Source organism: Passer montanus, unplaced genomic scaffold (genome assembly GCF_014805655.1).
Source record: "Passer montanus isolate IOZ18808 unplaced genomic scaffold, ASM1480565v1 scaffold18, whole genome shotgun sequence".
Taxonomy (NCBI): Eukaryota; Metazoa; Chordata; class Aves; order Passeriformes; family Passeridae; genus Passer; species Passer montanus.
Genome location: NW_024365381.1, coordinates 14404702 through 14417287, shown reverse-complemented (window position 1 = coordinate 14417287; position 12586 = coordinate 14404702). Strand labels below are relative to the sequence as shown.

Sequence of the window (12586 nt, the reverse complement as noted above, 5' to 3'; positions counted from 1 at the left end):
CCCCTTGTTTTCCGGCGGGCGCAGAGCGCCGCGAGCAGCCATGATGGTGGGTCCGGGGCGGCTGCGGAGCCGGGCCGGGGCGGGGCAGGGCGGGCGGCGCGGCCGGGCCCTCGCTAACCTGTGCGCTTTGTCTCCCCTCACCCTCCCTGCCGCCGGCCGTGCCCCTCCGTGCCCCGTGCCTGCGCCGCCGCCTCGCCCCCAAGCAGGAAGGCTCGGACGACGGCCCAGATTTCCTCTCGGATGAGGACCGAGGTGTAAGTGCCGCGGGGAGGCGTCGGGACCCGGCGCCTGGGGCTGGGCGTGGGGGAAACGGGGTCGGCCCCTCTTCGGGGGCCTCCGGGCGCTGCTGGCCCGAGCCCGCCGCGTGGGTGTCGGACGGAGGCGGGATGCTGGGCTGCGAGCGTCCGGGCTGGCTGTCCGTCCGTCCGTCCGTCCGCCCGCCGCGATCTGCTCCTGGCACAGCCTCCCGCTGATATCGGCGTCCTTGTGCGTGTGCTCTGCGTTGTGCTGTCACCCAAGTTTTGGAAGGACAGTTCTTTCGTGCTGTCGCTGGCATAGCTGGGGAGGGGGCTGCGGCCGGAGGGGATGTTCTCTGCCTGCGGCCCCGCTCTCCCGCTGCCGGTCCTGCCCAGGCTGCCCAGCCCCGGCAGCGCCGGCTCCCATCGCGATCTAGGGCCTGGGCGATGCAGTCCTGCCCTCCCTGCTCCCTTCAGGCCCAGGGGCTCTCCCATAGATAACAATGAGACATTGACATTGCAGACACATGCTGCATAATAAACTCTTTATTGAAGAGAAGTTCTGTTGTTGGGACAGGATGCCACAATTACGTTTCTTACTGAGAAAACCTTTTTCTCTGTCTTTCTGGTTCTGGCCTTAGTTTCTCTTCTGACTGCTGTATCCATCTTTATTTAACTTGACTGCCACACTTAAGCACAAATCAGCTAACCTACTATAATTTAGTCAGACTGATTATCCCTGTCACTTAGTATCTTGAGAAAGACCAACTGTGAGCAAGGTAGGAGAGCAGCTTCAGGGTTGCTTAGGTTCCCTTGGCTCTTGGTGGTTATTGAAGTGACTGCATACAGTATATTACTAAAAAACCAAAAATCTGAGAAACACTGTGTTGGTATGTTGTTTTATCATGCACACCATAGTCAGATGTTAAATTCAATGCATGTTTTATGTTCCAGTTCATGGCCAGAAATTTTAAAAGGTATTCTAATATTGTATCAGGCCAATTCTGGCCACCAGAAAGCTTTTGTCTTTGCATATACAGCTACTTTACTAAGAATATTGGATAAAAGAGAGAGGAGGTTGTCGTTGTTGTCCTTTGAGTGTCTTCAGAACAAGGATCGAAGAGCTTACTAACTGGAATTTTATTTACATAGGTATTTTATATAGGTTCTCTCTGGTGCTTGGGAACAGCTTTGATGTGCACAGTTAAGTTGCCTTTGTGTGAAGGTGCAGGTAGAACATAACAATGTGGATCTGACCTCCTGTGAAACTTGTTTGTTTGGCTGGTTATTAGTTTTCCCTCTAAGGCTACAGGTCGTTGAGAGTTCACAAGGTAATTTGAAAGCCTTAAGAAATCTCTTAGCAGTCTTGTTTGCACATCTCAGTTGGCCAAATCCAGTCATTTTTTTTTCTCTCCTGTGTCTTCATCCGGTACTGAGGAATTAAACTAGAACAGTGGCCTTCTCATTTCCCTTGTTTTTTTTAGAGTTTCTTATTTTCAACCACTCATTACTGTGGGGTTTAATTTTTTCTTTTCTGTCTAAATACCTGGGGTTAAAACATAGGTTCTTATCTGCATGGGTTTTTTTGTGATACAGAAAGTTAATCAAAAGCAGTATGGCAGTCTGTTCATGAATGGATTTGCTGTGCTTTAATCTTCAAAACTGTAATTTTTTTTTCTAAGTAGAAGTAGTAAAAATAGGCATCTTTTCATTAAGTGATTCCTAGTTCAGATTTGTTGCCTTTCTCTGCAATTAAATAATGAGTAGGTCAAGCCTTTACTTGAAAGCATGGATGGCAACTTCTGGTTGGAGTAATTGAGCTTTTAGTTTTGAAAATCAATACTCTTGCCTCTGTTGAATTCAGATATTGCTGTGACAGCTGTACTTCTACTGCTGCAGGAACATGTTTGTTGGCTACAGTTGTGTTAAGTTTAATCTTGGGGTGGTGGGATGAAAGAGGGCTGGAATTTATGCTGATGCCACACAGAAGAGTAATTCTCAGACAATGGTGTTACACCATATGGAGCCTTTTCTGGAGAACTGTAAAACAGAGCTCTGAGAATCATCTTTGAGGAAGTAGCAGTGGGTGGTCTGTAGAAGGAACTTATTATAAATGGTCTGCATAAAATGAACTTGTGGGAATTGCTTTTCTGAATTTCACTTAGAAAATAGGATGGGATTGAATTTGCTTAGTGTAACTTGGGTGCTGTTGGGATTTTTGTGCTCTCTCTAACATAAACAATACATGCTTTGTAAAGTGGTGTAGTATTGCTCCATTAGTACTGCCTTGTGTATTTTATATCTATATGATCTTTAGGTAATACTCATTCAGTGGAAATGAGCTGTCCTTTAGAACAGGTCAGCTGGAAGCTTAATGCTATGAAAACACTTCGAAGGCTTTTGTTGTAGTGGTATTCTTTGTCCCCTTGTTTTGTGTATTTGCCTGTCTGTAAAGAGCCAGCTGAAGATAGGGTCCTTTTTACTCTAACATTTTTGAAAGAGCTTAGAGCAGGGAAGTTACTGTTAATGGATGATGTTACCTAGGAATGTAACACTTGGTTGTTTCCCTTGTCTGTACCAAATTCCTTACATTATCATTTGAAGTATAATTGATCCCTAAGCAAGAACTTAGATGTTAAATCCTCTCCTTGCATTGTGTTCTCAGTACTGTAACACTGGCCTGGGTTTTGGCTTCTGGTGTTTTCTAGACCCTTTGAATAGAGTAGGGACTTTCTTGGTATAGCATAGGGAACTGTAAAGTAATTAAATCAGGTTTTGTTTTGCACGTTGTTCAGCATGGATGTAGATAACATATGTAAGCATAAAATTATCATGCAATATTGTATGTATTAGACTTGGAGGGGGGCAAGATAAAAATACTACCCTATCTCTATTTTTTCCATACTTTTAAGGTACGTTCATTTCAGTTTTCATCTGTATCAGTCTTCTTTTATTTTTTTCATTTTCTACTTCCTTTGTCACTAGAAAACCATCCATTGGTGACAGCTTTATTTTGGAAGTAGTGATGCAGAGTTTGTTTAAGTTTGTGGTGCAGTGATGTTGTTTGTGAATTCAATTTCCAGTAATGCAATGTGATTCGTTGTGTCACATGAATACATTTAAAGTCCTTCAACTTTCTGATTGTCTTTGACACCTTTCATAAATGCTTCATTACCATTGCAGATGAAAATATTCCCTGTTGGCAGTCAGGCTACATGGCATAACTTAACATATGATTAAACTCTTCAAAACTGTTACAAACTCAACTCAGTATAAATCAAACAAATAGTCCTTTACAGCTGAATGTCATGGGTGAAGTTGTCATATTTAGTTATTAATTTTCTCAGCATAAATACGACTTTTGTATTTGAAATTGGGAATAGTGCATATGGTCTGGTTGCACTGCACTGGGTATGCTCTAATGGCAAACTTGATTCTAGATTTTTGTATAGTACCACTTCTATATTGTACTGAATTCTAGATTTTTGTATAGTACCACTTCAAAAAAAAAAAAAGGAGGTGCAAAAGTATTTTGATATAAATATTTGTGACCTGTGAAAGATTACAAAAATACCATTTAGATAATTTAGATGATTTGCTGAGAGTACTCAGTGTGTTAATGTATTCTGGGGGGACCGGAGAAAAACAAACAGTACCTCAGACAGTGTAACCACAAAAACCTTTTTACACACTGAAAAATGCGGTGTCATGACATAAGAGAGACATCGGTATGTCATTATATTTTTCTTTCCTAAATTAGATGGTAAGCATTTGGAAACTCAGTAGGAGCTAGGAGATTCTGCCTCTGAGAAGTGATCTGCAAGAAACCATTGCATGATAATATGCCTTTGTGTGAGGCAGTGACCCTCTAAACCTGGGGGAAGAAAAACAAAAGGCAATGCCTGAATCACGTGTGTGAATATGTTACTGTGCAGTCATTTTAATGATTTCCAACCTCACTGTAAGGAAAAGCTATGTGTAAGAGTTTTTGAACAGTTACGTTTTGCTAGCCTTAGCAGAATATGCTCGACTGCATGATTCTGGTTTACTTTAACACACTAATTCTAGATCCACGAGTCTGGTTGCTGCTACTTAGGAAAGTGTTGTCCATGGATCAAGGTTAACAGCAAGACTAGAGTGGGATCTGACCACTATGATTTAATATAAAGGTAACTTATGGAAAACAAGATGTGGCAGTTGATGCTTCTGTCCTAGAGCTTTTCCAGTGCCTCACAGTGTTACCTTTAAAATCTGCTCATGTGTAACTTCTGTACTATTTCTTGAGAATACTTAAGAATTTTTGTACTTAAGTATTGACTTTAAAATGCAATCATGAAAAAAATTTATGGAGAAAGTCCAAATCTCTGTATGGCAAAGCATTTTTATACTGTAGAACGGGATATTTGTAGAAAAAATGCAGCATCAGTGAAAACACCATGTCTCAGTAAAAAGTATGCCTTGTGAGCATGATGTTGAAATATTTTTTGACAATGTGATTGGAAAAGATTTCAGGGTAAGCATTAGTGCTTGTAAAAACATTCCAAATGTCTGTTGGCCACGATGATGAAATTGTCATGGGACAAATTCCTCTAGAACAGCAAGGGTGCAAGGGTGAGGGGACTTGAATTTCCAGTTGGGCTCTAGATGAGGTTGCACCAAGTAGTGAAGCCTTTGGTCCAGTTACTGTCAAATATTGTGGTGCTTAGATAATATTTCAGTTTTGCTATATTTGATCACTTTATCTTTTTCTTTTTTCAATGTTACTGGAATTATTTTGTGAAAGAGTTCAGGTTTCATGTCCTGTAGAAAAAAACACATGTATTCCTTGCACTTTTGCCATTTCTCATGCTCATTTTGAAGACATCAAAGTCTGGGATTTAAGTGTTTTGCTTTGGGGTTTTTCAGAAAAAAAATATTTCCAAGAAGACTTATCTCTGTGAAGTTCAGGATATTCTTTTAAGCTTTTTCATTATATGATGAGATATGTTGAACAGTATAGTGTGAGACAGTGTGAGTAAATTAGGTCTATAACTGCTCTTGCTTCGTTGAACTAGAACTACTTTTCCTCTTAAAAGTACTTTTCCAATTGTTAATATCCTTATAATTTCCTTTACAAGTATATTTAGAACAGCTTCTCAGTTTACAGGAATGGGGACGATAAAGAGAAAAACCTACCAAACTTGTTGCTACCTGTAAATGTACTTTGTCTTGAGCATCTCAATTACTAACAAGTTAACAATCTACAGAAATGAAAATAGTGCACTAAGAAGGCATACTGTAAAGGAGATTATTATTTGTTCATAGGGAGTACTACTGGAATTTCTTTTTCCTGCTGGAAATAATCTTTTAATGTTGCAGGGTTTTGTGATGTCTTCAGCATTGCAGGATCAGGGTTCATTTCAAATAAAGAATAATGGAAATATACTTTACCTTTTTTTTAAGCTAAATATATTTTTCTTCAGCTTAGAGCAATAAATGTAGATCTCCAGACTGATGCTGCTCTGCAAGTGGATATCTCAGATGCACTCAGTGAGAGGGATAAAGTGAAATTCACAGTCCATACAAAGGTAAAACCTGGCTTTGTACACGCGACAGTTCTTAATTATATACAAAAGAGAGTTTGCTTAAACTGTTTGTTGAAACAAAGTGTAACACAATCCAGAGGAAATGAGAAAGTAGAATTATCTCATATTTATGAGACTGTGTAGTTGCAGTGCATAAGAAAAATATGACAAAGAGTTAAAAAACAGTTTAGAAGAAAGTTATGTTCATTTTTTGTGTATTGATGTGTTGTTGTGCCATTCCCATGCCTATTAATTAGCCTGTTTGCAGATAGAATCATTAATATACATGAATATACTAAAGTATAGTTTTTTCATTTGATTAGATCTTACTGTAGTTTCAGATTCTAAAAGCATATTTTGTAATTGTATTACATTCAGGGATCATTTTTAATTACTGTTGTTTATGGCTTTTTTTTAGATTTGAATGTTTATTGATTGCAGAGTGACAGAATATTTGAAGTTGAATAAAATATCTGGACATCATCAATCCTATCTCCTCCCTCACTCTCACCATTAAGTTAGAGTGCACAGGAGCGCATTGCCCAGGATTTCTCCATTTGGGTTTTGATTACAGAATCATAGAATCACTTAGGTTGGAAAAGACCTCTAAGATTGAGTCCAACCATTAATCCAGCACTGCTGACTCCACCATTAAACCATGTCCCTAAGTGCCACATCTACATATTTTTTAAATACCTTCAGGGGTGGTTGCTCAACCATTTCCCTCGGCAGTCCCTTCAAAAACTTGACAGCCCTTTTAGTGAAGAAATTCTTTTAATATCCAATCTAAACCTCACCTGGTACAACTTGAGGCTATTTCCTCTTGTCTTCTCACCTATTACTTGAGAGAGGAGATCACCGCCCCACCTGGCTACAGCCTCATATCAGATACTTGTAGAGAGTGATAAGCTCAACCTCTGATTTTTCATTAGCCAAAACACCTCCAGCTCCCTCAACCACTCCTCATCAGATTTGTGCTCTAGAGCTGCCACCAGCTCTGTTGCCCTTCTCTGGGCACACTCCAGCACCTCAGTGTCTTTCCTGTCAGGAGGGGCCCAGAACTAGATGCAGGATTAGAGATGTGGCCTCACCAGTGTCCAGCACAGGGAGACAATCACTGCCCTGGTCCTGCTGGCTGCATTATTTCTGATACAAGTCAGGATGCCATTGGCCTACTTGGCCACCTGGGCACACGCTGGATCATGTCTAGCCACTGATGAGGTTCTTTTCCACTGGGCAGCTTTCCAGCTGCCCTGCCCCCAGCCTGTAGCACTGTCTGGGGTTGTGACCCAAGTGCAGACCTGGCTCCTCACCTTGTTGAACCTCCTACAGTTGGCCTCAGCCCATGGGTCCAGCTGATGGGGATCCCTCTGCAGATCCTTCCTGCCCTCTGGCAGATCAACATCTCCACCCAACTTGGTGTCTTCTGCAAACTGACTAAGAGGCACTTGGTCCCCTCATCCAGATCATCAGTAAAGATACTAAACAGAACTCCAGGGTTAAATTAATAAAGATATTAGACATGACGAGAGCAGGCACTCTACAACCTCTTATGGTAACCCATGCCAACTGATTGGTGCACTAATTAAGATGAGGGTAATTACTGTGGTATGAGCTTTTGGGCACATTTTTGTTGTTCCCTCAAGGTTTTTTCTCATGTAGTAATGAAAAGCCTTGTTTTTTGTTGAGCTTTTCTTCCTCTGTGTCTCCTTTCCCCCCATAATTCTACTTCCTTTTACCCTTCTAGAGTTCCTTACCAAATTTCAAACAAAACGAATTTTCTGTTGTCCGGCAACACGAAGAGTTTATTTGGCTTCATGATTCTTTTGTTGAGAACGAGGACTATGCTGGCTATATTGTAAGTACTGGTATTCTTTTGGTTTGTATGTGCCGTTTTCTGTGGGCTGGATCAAAACTACTTGAGACTGTTTTTAAATGCAGTGGAAACAGCAGGTGTTCATTCCTTATAAAATCAGATAAGCTTCTCTAATACTTCATTTTATGCAATTACACAAAATTAATGGTTGAAGCAAGCTTGGAAGAAAGCTACAGTAGCTGTCATACTTTCTTGCCCTTTACTCCTAAGAAGTGAGTAGTTTAATTTGTCTCCAAGAGTATTTTTATGCCACTGTGTTAAAAGTGTGGGAGAGGTTGAACTGTGTAACTTGCTGGTATTGTTTCTGCAAGCTAATGTTTAACTCAGTTACAAGTTTCATGTTTCTTTTGTTTTAGCTGAAATGGTAGACTTTTCGAGTTCTCATTATAAAGATCAGAATGATTTTTCTATAAATAAGAGGAAGGAAAAACCAATTTAAATACCATGTAGAACTACAGGGAACCTCAATATATAATAACTTACAGTCTGAAGTTAATTTCAGGCATTCCAGGAACAGAGGTCTCAAAACAGGCACTGTATGATACTGCATATTGAAAATGGTGCTGCTTTTCATACATTAATTGCAAATAGGAATATCTGTTATCTTGGTATGAAACTTTGGTATTTGTTTTGTGTTTGGGGGATGTTTGCTGATTCATATGGTAAACAGATACTTCTAATTGGTTAGCGGGTAAATTATAATGAGTATAATCTGTGATGGTCATACCATTCTTGAGCTAGTCTTTTCATAGTCAGAGAAGCTATTTGAAGTGATTAGACCTTCAGTGTGGTAATAACTAGTTTCAGACGATTGACCATCTAGATGCTGGATTTTTCTTTTTTTTCTGTAATATGTTAATGTAATGGGCCAATATCAGTAAATTAAAATTTAAACGCATTTGGTTCTGTGTTCCTTTCCTGGCACCAATTCAGGTTTAGTTTGACTCTGGTGTTTTCTCTTTCAGTGTTAATATACTGTATTACAAAAGTAACATAGAGCCTTGTTAACTGGGGGCTTTGTTACTTCAGCACATACGTCTTTAATGTCAACAGTGCTGCAAGAAAGAGCTAGTGCCTGCAAACAATAGGGAATGGTTTTCTTGGTTTAAAGTTTTGGGGAGTTAGAAACGGATGGTGTGAAAACAATTGTGGAATTCTTTCTTCTTTCTTTTTTTCTTCTTTCTTGAAACAAGAAATAATCCTTACCAAATAAGCTAAACCAAAACTAATTAAAAATAATTTTTTCAAGTTTTAAGTCATTGTCATGGGAAATGAAGTATTATTTGGCTTCTGTTGTAATTAAACTGAAGCCATTAGTTAATGCTTTAGTAATCTTCAAGGATACTTGACCGAAATTGGTGTAGTAATGTAGCACGAATAATTCATGAATAAGAGAAATCCAGAAATTTTTGTAAGAGAGACTGCGTTTAAATGCGGTGGAATTTATCCAGAAATGCTGTAATGAATGATGAAAGAGAGAAACATGTATTAAAAAGCTGCAGGCAGTCTACAGTTCCTGTACTGTGAATGGGTGTTGTTTGACTGAGAAAATGAGAACTTAAAAAAAAATTGGATTAAATTCCAGATTCCACCAGCACCACCCAGGCCTGACTTTGATGCCTCCAGGGAGAAACTGCAGAAACTTGGAGAAGGGGAAGGATCAATGACTAAAGAAGAATTCACCAAGATGAAACAAGAACTGGAAGCGTATGTAGACTTGATTACTACTTTATTAATTTATTTATATTCCAAAACTTTTAATGCTGTTTGCTGTCCCATGTTTCCGATCTCACTGTAATGGTTCTCTGTGAAACACAGACTTGAGAATCCAGTTGTTCTATAACCAAGGTTAATCTTAGTGATCATGATCAGTGCCATTAGGAAAATTGTGGAAATAATTTCATGGAAGATCTTCTGAAACAGGAAATAAATTAGCTTGTTCTTGAGCATTCTTTCATAAGAAAGAAAGTACTTAGATCCTGTTCTTCACAGAACATCTGCAAAGGGAGAAGATAGCCTCTATCTTTTTTAGTTCTGGTATTCCACATTTGATAAGTATAATTAGACTTTAGGGTAATACACTCAGTGATTGGGAGTAGGGAGTTGTGCATGTGGTTGGTTCTGTAAACTTAGATGCCAACCTTCTGTTCCCCAAGAAATACGAAGATTACTAGAAAATTCCTTTTTTGACACTTTTTTAAAAAATTTTTTCCACAAGGAGAATATACTTCCTGAAAATACTATTTTCCCTTACTATGAATTTAATTTATATTGAAATAACTGCTCTGAAGCTTCTTGTTCCATATTGAGTTACACAGTGAAGTTTCTCCTTGCTTCGTCCATTTTCTTTATCATGCATTCACTTCTTTGATCTTTTTCCTGTCATTGGTTTCAGTTTTCAAGTGTATATTTACACTGCTTCTAGACTGCTTCTATCAAGAGCTCTGAATTGGCAAGAAAAGTACATAGAACTCTTACAACTGCTGCTTTCTCTCCGAACTTCAGCTGCTGTGAGCAAATGTCTTAAAAAGCTCTGTATTAGTGATATGTACAACATAATTTATAGCAGAGTAGATATACACTTCATATGCAGAAAACTGGAAATTAGCAGAACACTATAGATTTTAAAGAATCTGGTTTTCCAGCGGCCCTGATCATGATTCTCTTGTGGTCTGGTTAGGGGTTGGATAACACAGAAAACTTTGGGTTTCTTCTACTGCCACCTCCATCCTCTGCATCCTCCTTTTTTGTCTTCACTGAATGACTACTACTCTCACTGAGATCAAACATCTCCCAACACTGGCCCTGCTGGTTTGCTGGTATGTAAATCTTAACCTCCTTGCACATAGTGGAAGGAACAGCACTGATTACAATTTCACTGTTTGACCTCAGAATGGGAAAAAGAGCCCTTTCCTCATTTTTAGATGAGTTGCATCTTACTCATTGAATTTGCAAAGCACAATGAATTCTAGCAAACTTGTATTGATAAGAGTGCCTTCCTCTTAATTACATTCCAAGTGAGTAATTGCGTTGAAGTTGAGTTGGCTGAACTGGGCAACCATGTGATTGTTGTGGTTAAATGTGGTTTTTTGTTGTACCTACCAAATGCAGCTCTTAATTTCACTTTTAGAGCCACTATGAAGTGAGACATCAATGTAAGCTTTGGCTCAAAAATGCTAGGTGCTTTAACATGAAATAAAAGACTGTCTAAACAGCTAACAAAACTACATAAACATACGAATAAGTAAGGAGGGTGCAAATGGGAAAGGGGATGGAGATGGGGAGGAAGGAATTTGCACATCAGTACACAGGGCTGAGGGACTGTAGTCTGTACCTTAGTTTCTTGAATTTTGGGGTGCTGGGGAAAGGACAATGAAATGAGGTTTCACTTTCAGCAAACCAGTGTCTGTTAGCTCACCGTAAAAATTGGAGTGTATTTGTTGACTCTTCATTAAAAGTCTCTCTGTAATGTGTTTGGGCTTCAAATTTCTCCCTAGTATTAACACTGCAGTATTTATTTATGTCTATATCAAACATTGAAGTGATAAACTCCAATATATCAGCTTGTAATTTTGTACCCTTACTGAGGATCTCTTAAAGCTGCTCACTAGCTTTATCTCAAACTTAATTGCTTCATATGAAGTTCTTATGTCTGTCTTATTTCTTGTTTTTAGTGAATATTTGGCAATATTCAAGAAGACAGTTGCAATGCATGAAGTGTTTTTGTGTCGCGTGGCAGCACATCCTATTTTGAGAAAGGACTTAAATTTCCATGTATTCTTGGAATATAATCAGGATGTGAGTATTGAAAACTGAATTGCTGGCAAGAGAAATCAAGATGTGCTTTTATGGTAGGATGGAAAACTGATTAAGAGGGAATTACCTCCTGGAGCAAATTACATCAATTCCTTCATGCCAGGCATATTTGTATCATAAAAGTTTGAAATTCGTTTAGTCTGTAGCAGTTTGTTTTCTGCCACCTGGGGAACAAATGCACTATATGCTTTAACCTCAGCATCAAAAATATTACTGGAAATCCAGTATATTTAGGAGTAAAAAGATGAGCTTTTGGTTGTGATTTCACTTGACAGTATACTTTTTCACTCTTTGAATTATTTTTATTTGCTGCGGGAAAGAATGATGCAACAAAATGGAACATTAATTTTTTAGGATTTGGTGTAAATTCTGTTGCTAACAAAAACTGGAGAGAATTTCTGATTAAATATTCTGATAATGATGTGAGTGAAAACGTGGTTAATTTTTTCTGAGTATTGGACTAGTGGGGCTATCCACATGTAACATACTGAATTGAGATAATGGAGAGTACTTCTGGATTCATAACTCTTTGGTGTTGGAGAATGTGTGCTCCTATTCTGCCAAGAGGTTCAGTTACTTTTTAAAATTGCGGGAATCAACATTGAGTGGAAGAAATTGTTACACAGACTGGCTCAACTGCATACATACTTAATTCAAAATATGTTCCTCTGTTGCTTGATGTAGAAATGCTTGCAGGTTCAGGTACTCAGTTTACTTACCCTGGGAACAGTTAGATGGACAAGGAAGAGTGTGAGGAGGCTTAAACCAGCTGATCCTCTGGATGTCAAAGATCTGCCATTCACCAGAGAGGGAAACATGGCTGTATTAACTATTGTTACATCAACTCACCTATACTGTGCATGATAAATACTGTGTTATTGGTAACTGAAATGTACACTCTGTACATTTGGTACTATCTGCAGGTGCTAGAATGGTGCTGATCTTTTTTTTTTTCTTTTTTTTTCTCCCAGAATGGTATTTTAGGAGATTAAAAATCTAGTAAATATAGAATGGTGCTGATCTTTTTTTTTCCTTTTTTTTTTTTTCTCCTAGAATGGTATTTTAGGTGATAAAAAATCTAGTAAATGAGGTAG

The 12586-nt window shown here is 38.9% G+C and overlaps 1 protein-coding gene across 2 annotated transcripts in view; it reads left to right on the top strand.

The window, feature by feature from the left end:
- Nucleotides 1-15: 15 nt before the first annotated feature.
- Nucleotides 16-12586, top strand: part of SNX6 (sorting nexin 6) — a 28799-nt gene continuing 16228 nt past the window's right edge. Inside the window, exons 1-6 of one of the 2 annotated variants that reach the window (XM_039705218.1) lie at nt 16-46; nt 207-254; nt 5699-5803; nt 7548-7658; nt 9262-9383; nt 11351-11474. In XM_039705218.1, coding sequence (XP_039561152.1) covers nt 41-46; nt 207-254; nt 5699-5803; nt 7548-7658; nt 9262-9383; nt 11351-11474 — 516 coding nt within the window. In that variant the 5' untranslated portion in view covers nt 16-40. Of the gene's footprint in view, nt 47-203; nt 255-5698; nt 5804-7547; nt 7659-9261; nt 9384-11350; nt 11475-12586 lie in introns of both variants that reach the window. The other variant, XM_039705217.1, reaches the window with a different exon arrangement.